This window comes from Rhinatrema bivittatum, chromosome 5, assembly GCF_901001135.1.
Source record: "Rhinatrema bivittatum chromosome 5, aRhiBiv1.1, whole genome shotgun sequence".
Lineage (NCBI taxonomy): Eukaryota > Metazoa > Chordata > Amphibia > Gymnophiona > Rhinatrematidae > Rhinatrema > Rhinatrema bivittatum.
Genome location: NC_042619.1, coordinates 3,693,256 through 3,715,259, shown reverse-complemented (window position 1 = coordinate 3,715,259; position 22,004 = coordinate 3,693,256). Strand labels below are relative to the sequence as shown.

At 43.1% G+C, this 22,004-nt stretch overlaps 1 protein-coding gene across 1 annotated transcript in view; it reads right to left on the bottom strand.

The window, feature by feature from the left end:
• APBB1 (amyloid beta precursor protein binding family B member 1) overlaps positions 1 to 22,004 on the bottom strand; it is a 218,342-nt gene that overhangs the window by 179,159 nt on the left and 17,179 nt on the right. The window contains exon 2 of the mRNA XM_029601910.1: positions 18,514 to 19,236. Within this exon, the coding sequence (XP_029457770.1) occupies positions 18,514 to 19,222 (709 nt within the window). The 5' untranslated portion in view covers positions 19,223 to 19,236. The remainder of the gene's footprint in view (positions 1 to 18,513; positions 19,237 to 22,004) is intronic.

The window sequence follows — 22,004 nt, the reverse complement described above, 5'->3', positions numbered from 1 at the left end:
GTAAAACCTTCCGTGTCCCATTTTTACAAAGAAATAGCGGAGTATGCAGATTCCCGACCACTAAAAATGCTCTATCCCCGATGGCAGGCATGGGCTTTATTCTCATTAACGTATATTGAATTTGAAAAATGTTTTACAAATATGAAAATGATCTCGGAAAATATTTGTTTGCAGGAAACGCAGTACAGATTTCTCTGGATGAGTTATATTACCCCGGCCCAAGCCCACAAAATGCGGGTTGCACAATCACCTCAATGCCCGAAATGTGCAAATTTTGATAGCAATTATTTCCACTGTTTCTGGGAGTGTAAGGAGATTGCTGTCTTCTGGAACCGTATAGTCCGTACGTGTTCAACTATTCTGAGGAAGACACTACCACCAGACCCCAATCTGTGGCTGTTCGGGATGGCAGAGTCGACTCGACCCCACCTGTCCACTCCAGACATCTATTTTGTAATGCGAGCAGGTCTGGTGGGTAAACAAACCATCCTAAAAAATTGGATAAAAACTGAGAGACCTAGTCACGACGAATGGTTTAGACGACTGGTACTCTTGTGCTCTATGGAGCATGCTATACTCACTCAACACACTCCAAAGAAGTCTGTACTAACTCGCTCCATCTGGGCTGGTTTTACAGAATATCTAGCCCCTAAGGTGGGATTCTTACCGGTTTCCTGACCACAAATGGAGATCGCCGGTTTTTCTTCGGTCACAGCTGACGCAGCAAGAGGAACCTACTTGGAAATACCGAAATGGCCACAACACCCTACTTACGGATGAAATAGCCATCCCAGAGAGAACGAGAGAGGAATTTATTCTTCTGGACTAGTTTAGGTCCCTTTGCCGACTCGAACTGTCTTGGTCTCTAGGGGGGAGGGGGGGGGGGGGGTTTCTTCTAAGAAAAGTTATTTGTGAAAATTCTTTGTGAAAGTTACGATTGTTGTATGTTGTGAAAACCAATAAAGATATATTCAGAAAAAACTCCATTTACCACTACCCTTTGTTACCTCCCACTCAGCCAGTTTCTAACCCAGTCGGTCTCTTCTGGCCTTATCGCCTTATCTACTTGAAGTTTAGTTAGCGCCAGCCCAATGGCAGCACTGAGAGGAGAGGATCACCTTGCTGGTAGCTGAAAAGAATCGGTAAGTACTGCTTGGGGAAAGTTTAGAACAAACATTTTGGGGAGAAGTGAACCATTGGGATATATTCTTTAGTGTGTTTTGTATTAAATAGCTGGTCAGAGTGCAGACAAAAACAGGAGTTTGTGTGTTTGTTTTTCCCTGCCACTCAGCCCTAGCTCTTCCTTTACTCCTGGGGGAATTCTGCACACAAAAACTTAAAATTCTGCAACCTTTATATTGGTCAAAATAACACAATTTACATGACAGTTTTTAAGTAATTACATTTTAAATTAATAAAGAAAAAAGTTATTACTTGAAAATGCAGAATTTTAAATATTTTGAGCAGAATTTCCCTAGAAATTCACTGTAAGAGTGTCCCTTCCACTCACTCTCCCTACTCTCCTGGCCACTTTGCCCTCTCAGGCTCCAACTCCTCCACCTGCCAGTATCTCCCCCTCCACCTCTAGGCTCAACCCCTTCCACCTTATTGCCAGTCCCAGAGTTTGACCCCATTCTCAGTACTGCCCCTCACACAGGCTCCCTCTGTCCCTCCCTCTCTCACACACAGGCTCCCTGTCTCTAATACACATACACACCCCCTCATACAGGCCCCCTCACTCTCTCACACACACACACACACATATCCCCTCATACAGGGCCCTCTCTCTTGCATACACACTCACACAAGCTCCCTTTCTCTCTCACACAGGCTACCTATGTGTCTCTCTCATGCACCCCTTCACACAGGCTCTGTCTCACACATACACAATCCCTTCACACAGGCTAGCACCCTCACATACACACGATCCCTTTTTCATACACACGAGCTCCCAATCTCTCACACACATACACACTCCTTCACAATCTCCTCATATAGGCTCCCTCTCTCTGAAACCCACACTCAAGCATCGCCCAGTCCCCGCTCTCTTACCTCCCCCTCTGCTCTCACACACACACACACACACACACACACATTCTCTCTCAACGGGGCTTTTATCTTCGCCACAAGTGGAGCACACTCCATTCGCAGCAAAAGGCCTTTTAACTTAAATTCAGATATTCCCCATGCCTGATCAAAAAGTTTAATCATTCTCTTGCAGGTCACTACTAGATAAATTAGTGAATACACCAATATATTTAAAGGTCCCTAATAGTATGTATTCCTACTCCCATAGCAACCTAAAACTTAACTAGGAACTGAACAAATTTAAGATGAAAGCAGCAGGGGGGGGGGGCCTCCCAGTCTTATGCATCGAGTGTCACATGTATGATTTTTTTTACCTGCCAGTGAGAGACCGTATGTGAGCACCCTGTGCAAAGAGCTCCTGGCTCTCAAGGAACGAATCCGATCTCTGGAGGCTAGAGTGGCAGAGCTTTATACTCAAATCGAGATTATTTATTTTTGCCAAAGAATCGTGAGGATTCGAACCCTCAGACTCTGGTCTTGCACCATACACTGGCAGCCCCTGCTATTAGACAACACTGGAGGATTTTACAGAAAATTCACCCTCTACTACAGGACCCTATCCGTATAGCCTATTCCAGAGGCCAAAACATTAAGGACCGAGTAGTGCACTCCAGTATCTATAATCTACCAGCAGTGGAGGAGAATACAACATGCAGTGGGAACTGCTCATATTGTTACCTGTATATGCCAAGTTAGCACATCATTTATTTTTAGCTATTTTCTACATGTATTCATGTTATTTGATGAGTTACTGTTGTCTATTTAATATTTATATTCTTATGTTCAGAAACTCCGTTTATTGTAACACCTTACCGCAACAGTTTTGTTTTATGGAAACCGACCTGATTTTATATTTGTATCGAGAATGTCGGTATATAAAAATCCTAAATAAATAAATAAATAAATAAATATTGCTCTCAAAAAGCTCCAATCACTTCTATTCAGACATCAAATGGCAGGACAGAGCTTCTGCCTCAATCTGATTGCAATACATCATATGTAGTATATGCAATTTTCTGTCCGTGTCCACTAACCTATGTGGGAATGACAAAGCGTGCAATACACTTCAGACTAACAGAACATAAATGTTGTTTGAAGACGGGCCGAACAGATGAACCGTTAGTATCACATTGTAAAGACACTAATCACATCTACTCTGATCTTCGTTGGACGGTATTAGAAATTATTGCGGAGCATTGGAGAAGAGGCAATAGAATTAAACGCCTCCAGCAATCTGAACAGAAGTGGATTTTTCAGCTTCAGTCATCAGCTCCTCATGGGCTCAATAAGGACATTGAGTGGATTCACTTCATGTGAATATCCACTCACCAGGCTCCTCAACCACACACAGGTGAGGCATGATGAATAACATATAAGCAGACTCAGCTCTGCAGCTGAGTCACATAGACGCCAGAATAAGGACATGGCGGCAAAACCGGGTGAGTTCACAAAATCTCTTGGTAGGAAGCCCCTGGGATGTGCATATTTGTTTGTTCTTAAAGTTGTTGTGTGATTATAAGTATGAAATCCTGTTTTTATAGAAACATCGTAAATTTTGGACAAATGTGGAGTTTAGAAAGTACCTTAACCAAACCATTCTTCAAGTATTTATTTATTTATTTATTTTTAGTTTTTATATACCGATGTTCCTGTATAATATACATATCACACCGGTTTACATGGAAATAAAACTGATGCCTCGGAGAGGCAGTTTACATCGAAACATTTTTAACATTTTTAACAGCATAACCAAAGGGGCAGGGGAAAGGAGGAGGTTACAGTGGTTAAAAACTTATCTAGTTACATAGTGATATGGAATAAATAAATAAATAGTCCCTGACTATATGGAATAAATAAATAAATAGTCCCTGAAGCAGCAACACTGCGAAACGTACGTCGGACTGGACTTGTGCGGCAGCGCAGCAGCGCTAGTAAACAACAAACCGGGATCAGACCCGTGCGGTAATGCAGTAACGCCAAAAAGCAGGCAATAAGTGCCTTTGTGCGGCAGTAAGAAGCATCCAAACTGGACTTATATGACAGCGAGATTCCGCTACATCAAGGGAAGTACCCATTCCACATACTATACTAAAGTTTCTTTACATAATTATAAAAATATTAAAAAGAGTAAAAAAGTGTAAAAGTGCAAGAAGATTGCCCAGATATTATTTTAGGACCAATGATTAAAGATGACCCGATGTGGCTGAGAACACAGTCATAAAATGCGTGTAGACCACGGGTGTTATGACGATCCTTAATAGATATAATAATAAAAATATCAATATCTAGCAAAATACACACATTAAAATTGAAACATTATTGTACAACGTGTTTATTAGCAGATTTCAATTACCCCAATACTGACTGGGTAAACGTAACATCAGGACTTGCTAGAGACAAAGTTCCTGGATGGAATAAATGACTGCTTCATGGAGCAATTGGTTCAGGAACCAACAAGAGAGGGAGCTATTTTAGATTTAATTCTTAGTGGGATGCAGGATTTGGTGAGAGAGGTAACGGTGGTGGGGCCACTTGGCAACAGTGATCATAACATGATCAAATTTAAACTAATAACTGGAAGGGGGACAATAAGTAAATCTGCAGCTCTAACACCAAACTTTCAAAAGGGAAACGTTGAGAAAATGAGGAAAATAGAAAAAAACTGAAAGGTGCAGCTGCAAAAGTACATGGACACTGTTTAAAAATACAATCTTAGAAGCGCAGTCCAGATGGTAAGGTTTGTCTATTTGCAGACGACACTAAGATCTGCAACAGAGTGGACACGCCAGAAGGAGTGGAGAGAATGAGACGGGATTTAAGGAAGCTGGAAGAGTGGTCGAAGATATGGCAGCTGAGATTCAATGCCAAGAAGTGCAGAGTCATGCATATGGGGAGTGGAAATCCGAATGAACTGTATTCGATGGGGGGAGAAGGGCTGATGTGCACGGAGCAGGAGAGAGACCTTGGGGTGATAGTGTCTAATGATCTGAAGTCTGCAAAACAATGAGACAAGGCGATAGCAAAAGCCAGAAGAATGCTGGGCTGCATAGAGAGAGGAATATCGAGTAAGAAAAGGGACGTGATTATCCCCTTGTACAGGTCCTTGGTGAGGCCTCACCTGGAGTACTGTGTTCAGTTCTGGAGACCATATCTACAAAGAGACAAAGACAAGATGGAAGCGGTACAGAGAAGGGCGACCAGAAAGGTGGAGGGTCTTCATCGAATGACTTATGAGGAGAGATTGAAGAATCTAAATATGTACACCCTGGAAGAAAGGAGGAGCAGGGGTGATATGATTCAAACTTTCAGATACTTGAAAGGTTTTAAACGATCCAAAGACAACGACAAACCTTTTCCTTCAAAAAAAAAAAATCAGCAGAACCAGGGGTCACGAGCTGAAGCTCCAGGGAGGAAGACTCAGAACCAATGTCAGGAAGTATTTCTTCATGGAGAGGGTGGTGGATGCCTGGAACGCCCTTCCGGAGGAAGTGGTGAAGACCAAAACTGTGAAGGACTTCAAAGGGGCGCAAGATAAACACTGTAGATCCGTCATGTCTAGAGGACGTGAATGAAGAGGGGGTGGCTCACGGGAATGAAGGCTACTACTTGGAGATAATACCCTTATTCAATAAACAAACATACACACGGTTAATGCGACTCCAACATTGCTCTAAGCTTCAACGGTAAGAGGAAATGTGAAAAAAAAAAAAAAAAAAAAAGAAGGATTTGCATTCACAAAAAAGCGGGGTGTAGTTTGCTTGTTACGGCGGTTACTACCCCCAAACCAAATAAGCCTGATACTTTACTTTCAATGCATAGCCAGCATAGCTCTCTGCTTCAACGGTAGGGGAGAAAGTCTGTTACTTCACCTTCAACGCATAGCCAGCATAGCTCTCTGCTTCAATGGCAGGGGCAATGTAGAAAAGAGTATCTATATATATATATATATATATATATATATATATATATATATATAGACAACAACCAACAAGGACTAAATTACATAGTCGAGTAAACAAAAGCATGGGTGTAGCTTGCTTATTGAGGCGGTTACTACCCCTAAGCAAGCTACATATTCAATTAGATGCAGTTCCAACACTGCTCTCTACATTAATGGTGGGGTGGAAGGGAAATAAAACTAAAAGGTACTAAGAGCCAAGCGTAACAAGTAAGAGGAAAAAAAAAAAAAGTGCATAGCTTGCTGGGCAGACTGGATGGGCCGTTTGGTCTTCTTCTGCCGTCATTTCTATGTTAAGATGTATTCCACACATTAAGAAAGGTGGAAAGAAGGCAAAACAATTACCGGCATGGTTAAAAGGTGAGGTGAAAGAGGCTATTTTAGCCAAAAAAATACCCTTCAAAAATTGGAAGAAGGATCCATCTAAAGAAAATAGGACAAAGCATAAGCGTTGGCAAGTTAAGTGTAAAACACTGATAAAGCAGGCTAAGAGAGAATTTGAAATGAAATTGGCCATAGAGGCCACAACTCATAATAAAATGTTTTTAAAATATATCCAAAGCAAGAAACCTGTGAAGGAGTCTGTTGGACCGTTAAATGACCAAGGGGTTAAAGGGCTCTTATGGAAGATAAGGCCATTGCAGAAAGACTAAATTAATTCTTTGCTTCTGTGTTTACTAATGAGGATGTTTGGGAGATATCTGTTCCGGAGATGGTTTTCAAGGGTGATCAGATGAACTGAACCAAATCACTGTGAACCTGGAAACCTGGAAGATGTAGTAGACCTGATTGACAAACTAAAGAGTAGTAAATCACCTGGACTGGATGGTAAGCATCCCAGGGTTCTGAAGGAACTAAAAAATGAAATTTCAGAGCCATTAGTTAAAATTTGTAACCTATCATTAAAATCATCCATTGTACCTGAAGACTGGAGGGTGGCCAATGTAACCCCAATATTTAAAAAGAGCTACAGGTTCGATCCAGGAAACTATAGACCAGTGAGCTTGACTTCAGTGCCAAAAAAATAGTGGAAACTATTCTCAAGATCAAATCACAGAGCATATAGATAGGCATGGCTTCATGGAACAAAGTCAGCATGGCTTTACCCAAGGCAAGTCTTGCCTCACAAATCTGCTTCATTTTTTTTGAAGGAGTTAATAAACATGTGGATAAAGGTGAACCGGTAGATGTAGTATACTTGGATTTCCAGAAAGCGTTTGACAAAGTTCCTCATGAGAGGCTTCTAAGAAAATTTAAAAAAGTCAAGGGATAGGAGGCGATGTCCTTTCATGGATTACAAACTGAAAGACAGGAAACAGAGAGTAGGATTAAATGGACAATATTCCTAATAGAAAAGGGTAAACAGTGGAGTGCCTCAGGGATCTGTACTTGGACCAGTGCTTTTCAATATTTATTTTATTTAACCCTTTTATATACCGACATTCGTTTACACATCGGTTTACATATAACTAAAGAAGGAAGTTACATCTGAACAAATCGGTTAATTAGGAAATTAAAAAAACTGGACCTCTCTGAAGATGGAGAGGGAGGAGAGGGTGCAGGAACAAAAGATACAGAGTTAGAAGGAACAGCATGAGAAACAAGAAACATAACACTATAGGCAATGTTGTGGAAAGCATGATTGAAAAGGGAAGGGTGAATTCTAACATTGGCATAGTGGGGGGGAACTTATGTGAGAGAAGGAGGGGAGTATGAGGGTTAGGCTTGGATGAAGAGCCAGGTTTTCAGCTTTTTTTTTTTTTAATAGTGTTAGCTTCCAGTCTGAGGTCTAGGGGCAAACCGTTCCAACTGGAGGGACTGGCAATTGAGAAGACATGGGCTTGTGTTGAGGCTAGATTCGTGAGTCTGGGGGAGGTTGTTGGTAGAGAACCTTATTGGCTGATCTTGTGGCTCTTCAGGGGGGTTTAAAGTGGAAGGATGTGTTAAACCAGTTTGTTTTGGTTGTATAGTGTTTTGTGGATTAGAGTGAGACTTTTGAATTGTATTCTGAGGTATATGGGAAGCCAGTATAGATTTTTTATTATGGGGGAGATGTGGAATTTGTGAGGATTCTGGCAGCGGCATTTTGGAGCATTTGTAGAGGCTTAAGTGACGTAGCTGGGAGTCCTAGAAGTAATGAGTTGCAGTGGTCTAGCTTGGATAGGATTAGTGCCTGTAGCACTGTTCTAAAGTCGTGTTGATAGAGGAGGGGCTTTAGCTTTTTTAGGATATGAATTTTTTTAAAGTTTAGCTCATTATCCAATATGACGCCTAGGTTTCTTAATTCTTTTGAGATAGGGGGTTGGCTTTGCTGGGGGGAGGATATAGCGGGGAGTATATGGTTGGATTTATGGTTTAATATTAATAGTTCAGTTGCATGCAATGGCAATTACTACCATAAGCAAATTGCTGGGCAGACTGGATGGACTATCTGGTCTTTATCTGCTGTTATTGCTATGTTTATATATGTTACAATGTAGAGGCTAATAAGGAAAAAGCAAAATTGCTTAACAAATATTTCTGTTCCGTGCTCACTGTGGAAGGGCTTGGAGCAGGATCACATAAAACAAACACAAGTAAGATTGGAAGTGAGGTAAACCTCAATCGATTCTCAGAACAGTGAGCTCGTGAGGAGCTAACTAAACTTAAAGTAGATCAGGCAATGGGGCCGGATGGGACACATCTGAGGGCACTAAGGGAACTTAGAGATGTCCTGGCAGCTCCGCTGGTGACCTTCTCACTGCTTCCTTAGAGCTGGAGCAGTCCCGGAGGTCTGGAAAAGGGAGGATGTGGTTCCTGTTCATAAAAGTGGAGGTAAGGAGGAGGCTGGGAACTACAGGTCAGTTAGTCTGACCTCTGTGGTGAGCAAACTAATGGAGTCGCTGCTAAAACAGAGGAATCCAATGGACTGCAAGATCCGAGGCTTTCCATTGGATAGCCTCAGATCAATTTCTTTGATTGGGGGACCAGAGAGTTGGATTAAGGGAAATTGCTAGATGTAGTGTACTTGGATTTCAGCGAGGCCTTTGACTTATAAATAAATAGAACACCCTAAAGTGACTGACAGTTAGAAACTGGTTGACTTTTTTTGTTTCATAATTTCTATAGTTAAATTTTCCTATATAGTGTATATTCAAGGGGACTTGTTTAAATGTACTCATTGATTGTGAATGATTTAAATGTCAATAAAAATAAAATTATAACAAAAATAAAAACTAGTTGAGCAGGAAGTGACAAAGAATAGTTGGAAATGGAGTTTGCACCAAAAAGTGGTGTTCCACAGGGATGAATCCTTGGACCAGGTTTTGTTTTTTTTTTGGGAGGGGGGTTGTTTTTTTGGGTTGGTTTTTTTTTTAAACATTTTTGTAAGCAACATTGCAGAAATGACATCAGGAAAGATTTGTCTTTTTACAGATGGCATCAAAATGTACCACAAAATACGCAGCCAAGAACGTGTGGACTACATGAGGAGGAATCTAGCGAAGTTCAAGGAATGATAAAGGGTCTGGCAGCTAAGATTTAATACTAAAAAAAACGCAAAGTCTTGCATTTGGGCTGCAAAAAGATCAGGGAGCGGTACGATCTAAGGAGTGAAATTCTATGCATAAATCAAGAGCAGGATCTAGGACTAATTGTACCTGATGATCTTAAGGTGGCCAAACAGGTGGATAAAGCGATGATAAAAGCCAGAAAGATGCTGGGCTGCACAGGGAGAGGAAGGGTCAGCAGAGAAAGGGAGGTGATGCTGCCCCTGTATAGGTCCCTGGTGAGACCTCACTGGGAATACTGAGTACAATTCTGGAGACCCCCACCTGCAAAAGGATATAAACAGGATGGAGTCGCTCCAGGCGGAGGCTGCTAACATGGGCAGTGGTCTTCTTTCTAAAGCAGCGGTTCTCAACCTATGGGTCGCGACCCCGGCGGGGGTCGAACGCCCAAAACACAGGGGTAGCCTTGTGTCGCGCGCTCCCGGTCTCTCCCGCTGCCGTTGCCGCCGGGCTGTCAGCACGTTCAAGCCCAGCGGGAACGGCAGCGGCGCTAGAAGAAGCTGTGCACCCGTGGCTGGGCCTTTTCTTCTTCCTGCGCCTGCCCCCCCCCCCTCCCGTGACCCAGAACAGGAAGTGAATCGCGGTGCGCGGGAAGGAGAGAGCGCCGCGCGAAAAAGTAGCAGCAGCGGCTGCAGCATCGGTCCTCGAGCAATAGAAGCAGCCGGTAATGGAGAAAGGAGACAGCAGCATGAGCCTCCCGCGGCCGATGGGATTCTTCTTTCTTGGCCAGCGGAGGCTGCTGCAGCTCCCATTTGTGCTCGGGGGGGGGGGGGGGGGGGAAGAAAGTGAGTGAGAGAAAGAGAGAGAAGCAGCCAGCCAGCCTGTGTGATTGACTGGTCAGAGAGCTGATGTGTGTGTGTGTGTGTGTGTGTGTGTGAGAGACAATGAAAGTGATTGCTCAGGGAGGTGACTGATGTGTGTGTGTGAGAGAGAGAAAAAGCATGGAAGTGAGAAGTCTGGGTATGTGAGAAAGCATGGGCGTAAGAAGCCTGGTGTTGTGGGGGTGAAAGAAAGCATGGGAGTGAGAAACCTGGGTGAGTGTGCATGCATGAGAGAGAGAGACTGCTTGGTAAGGTGATGGTGCGTGTGAGAAAAAAAGACTGGTGTGTGTGTGTGAATATGAGAGAATGTGATTCAGGGAATGAGAAGCCTGTGCACGTGGAGAGAACAAGCATGGGAGTGAGAGACTGGTGAGTGTGTGTGTGTGTGTGAGAGAGAGAGAGAGAGACAGAGAAAGTGATTATGAGAGTGAGAAGCCCATATATGTAAGTAGAACACGGGAGTGGGAAGCCTGTGTGTGTGTGTGTGTATGGCATGAGAGAAACTGTTCAGGAAGGTGACTGGTGTGTGTGTGTGTGTGAGAAAGTGATTATGAGAGTGAGAAGCCCGTATATGTAAGTAGAACACGGGAGTGGGAAGCCTGTGTGTGTATGGCATGAGAGAAACTGTTCAGGAAGGTGACTGGTGTGTGTGTGCCAAAGACTGTTTGGGAGATGATTGGTGTGTGAGAGACAGAAACTGGTCATGGGGGCATGACTGGTATGGTGTGTGTGTGTGAGAGACATGGGCACTAAGGAAGAGGACCATAAGTATAGAGCTTAGCTTCTACTGCTGCTTCTGGTGAGTGCCACGGCCTGCAGGGAAGGGGAGTAGGAGAGCTGCTGGAGGGGGTAAGTAAAGGTGGCTTTTTAAGTTTATTTTTCTTGACTGCCATTTTAATTGTGTGATGTCTGCTTTTTTGAAATATTTTATTGGTGTTTGGAGAATGTTTAATAGTTTTTATGAGTTTTTAATTGTTGGATGTTCATAGCTGTTTTGAAACATTTATTCTGCTTATTAGTATAGTTTTACAATTATTTCTGTGTGGGGATATATAGCTGCTTGCTAGTTCTGTTTTCCTAATAAGAGGTGTATTGGTTTTTAGGACCTGATTTAATATTTGTAGTGTTGCCTTTTCATAGATAGGGTTGCTCCTGTTTGAGTATATTCCATAATACAGGTGTAACTGTGTGCGGATTAGTTTATGTGCATTACTACAGATCCTGGGAGTATGTTAGGTCGGTTCTGTGTCTGTTACCGAGATGAGATATTTTGCTAGCATGTAAGCGTTTGTATCGGTCTTATTTGTTGTGTTTTCTCAAGAGGACATGCATTGGTGGTAAACTGCTGTCTTTTCATAAGTAGGGCTATTGAGCCTGGAAATAGAAGGAGTTTGAGTTGCTGTTACTGAGATGACACCAGAACCAGAATATCTTTTTTGTAGGGTGAGTTGTATGGGGAATGTCATAATTCTGCTTTACATCCATTATTGTGGGTCAGGGGGGTTCCTGTGGATACAAACTGTACTTTTACATCTAGCCCCGTGACGATCATGGGTCAGTGTGCCATGCATGTGAGAACCTATGGTGAGTTGAGTTACATTCACATTATAAATGTCATAATTAAATGATAAGTGTGCACTAAAATCCAACCCCATCCATAACCCCGCCCCCATATGACCAAAGCCCCGCCCTCACCCCACCCTCACGGGGCGAGGGCGGGGCGAGGGGTCACCGCAACATGAGGAACTGTATTGCGGGGTCACGGCATTAGAAAGGTTGAGAACCACTGTTCTAAAGCATATGGCTCTTCAAACAGGCCTACCCTGATTAGATCCTCCGCACCCCTATTCCTTGCGGCTACAATACCCGACCGAGCCGATGTATAAAGTTAGTGCTCTTTGCTTACCAGGTTTTGCCACTTGTTACATTGTTTGTATTGTTTACATATTTATTGCACTCGGATTTTGCACCTGCTTGCTAGTTTCTAGCTATCGCTCTTGTTCCTTTTAGCCCCATTCCCTGTACCTGTTTAATGTAATTTCAACCTGCAGTTATGATGTAAACCGGTATGATGTTCCTACTAATACCGGTGTAAAAAAAGCTTTAAATAAATAAAAATAAATATGGGGACAGACTTAAAGATCTAAACATGTATAGCCTAGCAGAAAGGCAGGCTAGGGAAGATAAGATAGAGACATTTAAATAAATACCTCTTCAAGTATCAATGAAAAGATGAATCAGGAATAATCTGAGGAATGGAACAGCCTCCCAATGGAAGTGGAGGCGACACGGACAGATCTGAGGATCTCTGCAGGAAGTGGAGGAATAGCCTAGTGGTTAAGCCAGAGGTCAAAACCCACTACCGCTCCTTGTGACCTTCTGTTCCCTCAGGTACATTTACTAAGCATTTTTCCCATAGAAAAGCCTTAGGAAATCAGGCCCTTAGCTTGAGTCTCCTCTGGGGATAGGGAAATACCTATAGCACCAGAATGCAATCTGCTTTGAAGAGCTGAAAAGCGGAAATAAAATACAGCTGAGCAGTTGTGTTGATGGGCAGACTGGATAGGCCGTATGGTCTTTTTCTGCTTCATGATTTATTTGGTGATTTTTATCTACACTTTTCTATGATACCTAAATTAAGATGTGTCTTTGGGAAGATCTCGCTATAATAAAAGGGTCAGCTCAGTGACGCAGCTGTACCCCGCCACGCAGAGGTCCAGCTTCTGCTCAGCTGGCTGGAACGTTAACTTATTAATAAGAACCTCATATTACGTGACTTATAAAGTTTGTCTTTATTTATTTAAGCCTTTTTTTATACCGATATTAGTAGCTACATCATATCGGTTTACAGCAGAACTAAGATTGGAAATTACATTAAATGGGAATCAGGATAGAAGCAGAGATGTAGCAAGGAAAAAAAGGTAAATACAAATGCAACGGGCTTCTTGAAGAATTTGCCACAAGGAAAATATAGAGGAGATCATGGCTCGTTGCATTACAATACCTATAAAGCAGTGTCCATGGTCAGCTCTCAAGACCCAAACGTGTCGGAGAAAAATTCAACGCTCAATATGAAAATCAGCAAAACCATTACTTTCTTTCAAGTGGACCTTTGAGAACTTGTGGAGTTCCAATACACTAAGAAAGTTCAACAGCCGTAAGGACTATTCAAATTACTTTCGCGCTCTCCTCTTTCTGCAGCTCTCAAGACCCCCCATCTCTCCACAACACAGAAAAATTTCTGCTTCCCTACCTGTCCTAAATGCGAAAGAAACCCCTACTGCCTAGACACTGGCAAAGAACGTCCGTGTCCTCTAGGAGAACATGAAAAGGGAAGAGAAGCGCCTGCAAAGCAGAGGAAGCCCATAGAAACATAGAAATGACGGCAGAAGAAGACCAAACAGCCCATCCAGTCTGCCCAGCAAGCTTTGCACTTTTTTTTCTCATACTTAACTGTTACTCTTGGCCCTTAGTAACCTTTTGTTTCTATTTCCCTTCCATCCCCGCCATTAATGTAGAGAGCAGTGTTGGAACTGCATCTAAGATAATTAGTTTAATTAGTTAGGGGTATTCACCACCGCAATAAGCAAGCTACACCCATGCTTATTTGTTTTCCCAGACTATGTAATTCAGTCCTTGTTGGTTGTCGGTATATAGATCCACTTTTCTTCATTCCCCCCTGCCATTGAAGCAGAGAGCTATGCTGGATATGCATTGAAAGTGAAGTATCAGGCTTATTTGGTTTGGGGTAGTAACTGCCATAAAGCAAGCTACTCCCCGCTTTTTTGTGAATGCAAATCCTTTTTTCCACATTTCCTCTTGCCGTTGAAGCTTAGAGCAATGTTGGAGTCGCATTAACTGTAGCCTTCATTCCTGCGAACCACTCACTCTTCATTCACATCCACTAGACTTTATGGATCCACAGTGTTTATCCCACGCTTCTTTGAAATCCTTCACAGTTTTGGTCTTCACCACTTCCTCCGGAAGGGCGTTCCAGGCATCCACCACCCTCTCCGTAAAGAAATACTTCCTGACATTGGTTCTGAGTCTTCCTCCCTGGAGTTTTAAATCGTGACCCCTGGTTCTGCTGATTTTTTTCCAATAGAAAAGGTTTGTTGTTGACCATAGATCATTAAAACCTTTCAGGGCCAAGATGGCGGCGGCGTAGCAGCTCCGATCAGACGCTCTCCGGATTTCTTACACTAGATTGTTTCTTCGTCGGAAAACATCCGAAAATTCCCCCGAAAAGGAAAGGTCGGGTTCGCGTGTATCCTGCAGCGTTACCCCTGCCGCCCGGACAGCGCACGATAGCGGAGCTGACTGCAAACTATTCAAAATTGGAGGCGCCATGCTCCGCGGAGGTTGCCACGTGAGGAGCCGTGGCAGACCCAGGAGAAACCACACTGAGTCCTCCAGACCCCAGGACGCCTCCAGTGCCGGTCCCCAGAGACTCCTCGAGCCCGGTGAGTGCTTTATCGATCCCTATCGGAGAATTGGGTACAGCAGCAGGAACCACCGCGGGGAGTGGGAGAGAAAATGCAGGCCTGGAGGAGACAGGAGAAGGGACGGCAGGGCTGCAGGCGGCAAGCTTGAATTTGGACTCTGTTTCCACAATGAGTGCCTTTAATGGTGAAGATTTCTTTAAATTCGAGCTGAAGCAGGAAATGCTTTATTCCCTAAACCTGAGGTTGTATCCATGGACGCTCTCTGGGAGCTGATAACCAAAATGGGGATGGCATTATATAAAGTAGCTCAACAACAATCAAATGTGACCCAGAAAATTGGAGGTTTTACCCAGGAATATAATGCAAAATATTTAGAACATCAACAAAAGATTATCAGGCTGGAAGAGCAAGTAAAGAAGTCTCAGGAATTGCAAGCAGCTATGTTGAAAGATCGTATTGCCATTAATAGGAAATTGGAACAGCTTGAAAATAAATCAAGGAATTTAAACCTTAGGTTTATAAATTTCCCTAAGGTTATGGGCGAACAACCGAGAGTAACTTTGAAGAAATATATGGTGGAAATTTTGAAGATAGCACCTGAAAATATTCCAGCTTTGAACAAGGTGTATTTCATGCCTCATGTAAGGCCTAGAGGAGAAGAAGCTGCTCCAGAGCTTGATCTTGCTAACTTAACAACTTTTCTGGAGACTTCTATGCCAGAAGTAATAGAGAGATCTACTCTCTTAGTTTCTTTTATTTATTCTCAAGACCTCAGTCTGGTAATGAGGAATTACTTTAAGAACATAAGAAAATGCCATACTGGGTCAGACCGAGGGTCCATCAAGCCCAGCATCCTGTTTCCAACAGTGGCCAATCCAGGCCATAAGAACTGGCAAGTACCCAAAAACTAAGTCTATTCCATGTTACCATTGCTAATGGCAGTGGCTATTCTCTAAGTGAACTTAATAGCAGGTAATGGACTTCTCCTCCAAGAACTTATCCAATCCTTTTTTAAACACAGCTATACTAACTGCACTAACCACATCCTCTGGCAACAAATTCCAGAGTTTGTGCGTTGAGTAAAAAAGAACCTTCTCCGATTAGTTTTAAATGTGCCCCATGCTAACTTCATGGAGTGCCCCCTAGTCTTTCTACTATCCGAAAGAGTAAATAACCGATTCACATCTACCTGTTCTAGACCTCTCATGATTTTAAACACCTCTATCATATCCCGCCTCAGTCGTCTCTTCTCCAAGCTAATATGAGAGCAGAATTCATGGGTAAACCGGTGCAGGTCTTCCCTGATTTGGCACAGGCTACCCAGGAGAGAAGGCGAGGGTTCCTGTCAATGAGACAGGACGCCCGCATGTTGGGGGCAAGCTTTGTACTCAGGTATCCTTGTCGATGTATATTAAAGCTAGACAATGTTACTTATGTTTTCTTTGTACCTGAACAAATGAAAGAATTATTAGAGAATAGGAAAAGATTGCCTTGTAATCCCCCAGTTCAGGATGCTTCAAATGTGGAGTTATAGAAAAGGAAGAATAGTTGTTATTGACCGTTAAGCTTTTTTCTGAAGTAAGAATTTCCTAAGGATATCTCCTTTTATTTCTGGCTGTACACCCTCTGTCATATATTTGAGGTCAAGATATTTGAAAATGTTATTCTTCTTAATGTAACTGTAAAGTTGCAAAAATGGAGAAAGTTATGTTTCCTTGTTTCTGTACAAAGTGATAATCCTTTGTAAATTTTGTTTAAACTAATAAAAATAAAATTAAAAAAAAAAAAACCTTTCAAGTATCTGAAAGTCTGTATCATATCACCCCTGCTCCTCCTTTCCTCCAGGGTGTACATATTTAGATTCTTCAATCTCTCCTCGTATGTCATTCGATGAAGACCCTCCACCTTTTGGTCGCCCTTCTCTGTACCGCTTCCATCTTGTCTCTGTCTCTTTGGAGATACAGTCTCCAGAACTGAACACAGTACTCCAGGTGAGGCCTCACCAAGGACCTGTAACAAGGGGATAATCACTTCCCTTTTCTTACTCGATATTCCTCTCTCTATGCAGCCCAGCATTCTTCTGGCTTTAGCTATCGCCTTGTCACATTGTTTCGCCCAGGTTTAGGATTTGGTGGAGGATAAAAAGTTGGCATTAACCAATTTCGGAAAAATGTTTTACGACTTCAGTTGTTTGAGCAGAAGAATACTGACCGCATGTGGCTGGAGGCTGAGAATTGCTGCTTTGCTCACAAATCTTCAGGCCAGACCCTGGGTTTCCTGACCTCCAATAGCAGCCATGCTCATTGTGAGACCTGCACCACCACAGCGGGACACGTGACACTCTGCCATACACATGAGCCAGGTGCTACTCTTAATAAACCCCTTTCAATTCTTATTTCTCTTTGATTCGTGAGGAGATTTGTGTTCTTCATGTGAACTGGGGATGGGAGATGGATACTTCTGCAGCACACTGGATATGTCCTCATAACTCTGCACCGGTACATTACAAACCATGCACACACCACAATATACTTGCTGTCGGAATAAGAGAGCTGGAAATGTATTTAGAAAAAATATCGGTGCCACTTTTTTTGTACTTGTTGCTATTTTCCATGTCGTTTTGTTCAGTTTTTTCACAATTTTGTTTTGTCTGAATTTTAGATTAGTTTTTTAATGTTCTGAATTTCAGGCACCCAGGTGACCTGACTCCTAGGATTTTTCCAGATCTATTGATTAATGAACTTAATGCTCCACAAAGCAGCATTTTTAAGTTTTTTGTACAGAATTCCCCCAGGAGTACGGTAATAGTGCACCATAATCAGGGCTTCTGGCTCTGGTGATTTCGACTGGCAATCCACAGAGCCTGAAAGGAGCTCTGACAAGCAGACAACGTCTGAAGTTGTTGCCAGATACGCCAGCAGCTGCAAGAATCAGCGCTGCCTGCAGTTCAGAGCTCCCCCCAATTGCCTGACTAAAATCCACAAACATCCTCATCCCATTCCCCCATCCCACTGCACCGTCTCAGCATCCCTAGTGCGTTCAGTCTCTCTCCCTCCACCCAGCAGATCGCGTGCAATTCCATCTTAACATCAAAGTGGGTAACAACTATCCAGAGAAATGCAAACACTATTTCAAAAATTAAGCAACAAAACCAATATAAATACACTAAATCAAGACAGGAATGGCAGCACTGCCCCAACCATCTTACCCCCAATTTGCCAGCCAGGCAGCCTAATCTCCACTCAGACAGCTGGTCCCAGTCCCTCCCCACCCTGCTGATGCATTCTGGCACCAAGCAGCTCAGTGCTTTTAAGAGAGCTCAGGTTTACCCCTTCCCTGTCAGCATGTGCATCATGCCCCTCGCTCCATCAGCACCACTCTCCTTCCACCACTAACCACAAGCATGCAACCCACTCACTAGCACAGAAGCAATGCCAATATCATCCTCATGTCCTCAGGAACCACCAAAACCCAATGAACTGAAAGTACCTCCTCCACTCCTGCCCTTCCCAGCCCAGCATAAAACTCAGCCAGACCGAGTCATGAGATTCTGGTCAGACACAGCCAAAGTTTGGAAATGAAAGGCCAGAGAGCACTAATAAACTAGAGGAAAATCTTCTAAACCGCATACAGCTCCCCAATCCGGGTCCTACCTGCGTCATCAGGAGAACTGCACGAAGGACTCCCTTGAGACAGTGTGGCCCAGCTGGAGTCCTCATCGCTGGTCGCCGTGTTCCTCATGCCAAACAGTAGGCTGGCACTCTTCCCATGATCCTTTGGTCCCTCAGGCTGCACATCTGCCTCAAGTTTGGGTTTCAGGGTCTCCGAGCTGAGCTCCATGGTGATGGGATCTGACTGCTCACTTTGTACAGGTCTGCAGTCGTCTTCCTCCTCTCTCTTCTCCTCCTGCAGCTCGATGAGCAGCGTCTCGCTGCCGCTGTTGCTATTCATGGAGTTCCGTGCAGAAACCTCGAGCTCCGAGTAATAGCCAAGGAAGCCTTTGGCGCTGGAAGATGATTGGCTCTCCTCTTTGTCCCCAAAAGGGTTTTCATTGGATAGTTCTTTTTTGGGAAGCTCACACATCACATTCCGGTTCTGGTCTTGCATCACGTGCTCGGCGGCTTTGCGCAGTTGGTTCTGCCCTTCCTTCATCCACTTAGTGTTGGCGCAGTCAGACCCTGCACCTGAGGAGGGAGCCCCCAGGCCCATGGCGTTCTGCAGGTTGGTGGAAGCATAGATCTTGCGGCTCTTGGGCGATGTGCTTTTGGTTATCTGGTTGTGGGAAGAGTGAAGATCTAAGGTCAGGTGAGACTGTAGACAGCTGTTATCATTTAGCAGGTCCTTGGTAAGCGATCCTGACATGGCCCCCAACAATCCTGAAGACAGAAAGAAAATGTTAGTGAAAAGTAGGACTGCTGACAACCAACAGACTGCCAAAGGAGACTGGCGCATGCCTAGCCACACCATTAGCAGAAGATGAGAGAGGGAGCAGAGTGATGGCAAACTGGAGGGGGAAACGGAGGAGGATGAATAAAGATGAGAGGTGGGGGGAGAAGAGCAATGGGAAGGAGGAAAAATGGTGAAGGATGTGCAGGTTTGGAAGGGAGAAGGTGGAAGAGGAGAGGATATGAAGTGAAGAAGGCAAGTTGGGGGACAGGGAGGTAGGAGGCAGAAGAAAGATTACAAGTAGAAGAAGGGTGGGGATAGATATGTGGGAAGAAGTGGGACAGGAGGGAAAGTGAATGGTGTGTAGGAGAGATATGAGGAAGGAGCGGTGAAGGAGAAAAGAGGTGAGGAATGTGTGATAGGAAGAAAAGAAGAGCAATATATGAGATGGAAAAGGGTGAAAGTGTGAGAAGGAGAGGAGCAAGAGGTGTGGGAGACAGAAGATGAGAGGCTAGAGGAGAATGGAAGAGTATAGGTAAGACAAAGAGAAACAACAGGAACAAGCCAGTATAAAAGCTATGAATAAAAGAAGGAAACTTAGAAATCAAATGTAGAAAGAGGAAAAATGAATAAAGGAAAAGTCACGAAAAATACAAATAAGAAATCTAAATAAAAGAAAAAAGAAAACAGGAGAGCAATGGAAGAGGGCCTGGCATCCCGCCCACTCCCAGCCCTCAGCAGAAGGTGGGAGATGTGTGCTGCAGGAAGCTAAGTTTCAGGCTGGCTTGAAATTGCTCTCCACATGGGAGGGTATAGTGAACACCACTCCTAATTATCCCAAAGATTATCCAAGAAAAAGGAAGACCTGATGGAGAGACACTCATCTGACCAGCAGGAAGTAGCCACGATACATGCAAGTTTCATGTTTGAATACTCAAACATCTCACCTCACTCCAAGCTAACACTTCCTGGCATCATTGATGACAATCTATTTTCTTCAACCATTACTCCAATGCTTACTAATATCTCTTACAATAACATCACTGACACCATCCTCACAATGGGACTCCATCTTAGAATCCGTTCTTAATGATACAGCCCCGTTAAAAATTTCTAAAACTAAGAAATTCCTCCATTAAAACTGCCCGACAAACTTTAAGAAAGTCAGAACACATTGGGCGAAAATCTCCCACTGCAGAACATGCTAATGCTTTTCAATCTCTTTTAAAAAATTATTAAACTCTTATTACTGATGCCAAAAAAGATTTTCACTCACAGCAAATCCAAAAAGTTGGTTATAATCCCAAAGTCCTTTTTGCAATTGCCAAGATTAACTAGTTCTGCTTCTTTGAACTCTGTCTTGCCCAATTCACCTTCAGCAGAATCTTTCCTCATTCATTTTAATCTAAAAATCAAAAAACTGTCTATCCTTTTCAGCTGTTCCAAACTGGCAATCCAATGCCTCACCTCAAACGTCATCTGTCTGGGATGTATCTTCTACTGAAGTTGGTGATCTTATAGCCAACTCCAATGATACTTTGTGCCCTGCAAGCCTTCACTCCACAACTTCATTCAAGATCACTAGAAACTCATTAATCTCTACTTTTATTCAACTTATCAATGTATCTTTAACTGAAGGTGTTATTCCCCCTAGTTTAAAAAAAGCAGCTATGCGCCCACTTCTTAAAAAGAATAAAATAGATCCCACGGACCCCAGTAATTCACTATTCCCTTCCTAATAATTTCCAACATGCTGTTTGCTTTTTTGACTGTCGCAGGACACTGAACCGACGATTTTAAAGTATTATCCACTATGATGCCTAGATCTCTTTCTTGGGTGGTGGCACCTAATATAGAACCTAACCGTGTAACTATAGCATGGGTTATTTTTCCCTATATGCATCACCTTGCACTTATCCACATTAAATTTCATCTGCCATTTGGATGCCCAATTTAACAGTCTCACAAGGTCCTCCTATAATGTATCACAGTCTGCTTGTGATTTAACTACTCTGAACAATTTTGTATCATCTGCAAATTTGATTACCTCGCTTGTCGTATTTCTTTCCAGATCATTTATAAATATATTGAAAAGCACCGGTCCAAGTACAGATCCCTGAGGCACTCAACTGCCCAATCCCTTCCACTGAGATTTGTCCATTTAATCCTACTCTCTGTTTCCTGTCTTTTAACCAGTTTGTAATCCACGAAAGGACATCGCCACCTATCCCATAACTTTTTAGTTTTCTTAGAAGCCTCTCATGAGGGACTTTGTCAAACACCTTCTAAAAATCCAAATATACTACATCTACTGGTTCACCTTTATCCACATGTTTATTAACTCCTTCAAAAAAGTGAAGCAGATTTGTTAGGCAAGACTTCCCTTGGGTAAATCCATGTTGACTGTGTCCCATTAAACCATGTCTTTCTATATGCTGTATGATTTTTATCTTTAGAGTAGTTTCCACTATTTTTCCTGGCACTGAAGTCAGGCTCACTGGTCTATAGTTTCCAGAATCGCCCCTGGAGCCCTTTTTAAATATTAGGGTTACATTGGCAACTCTCCAGTCTTCAGGTACAATAGATGATTTTAATGACAGGTTAAAAATTTTAACTAACAGATCAGAAATTTCATTTTTTAGTTCCTTCAGTACCCTAGGATGCATACCCATCCGGTCCAGGTGATTTGCTACTCTTCAGTTTGTCAATCTGACCTACTACATCTTCCAGGTTCACAGTGATTTTGTTCAGTTTGTCT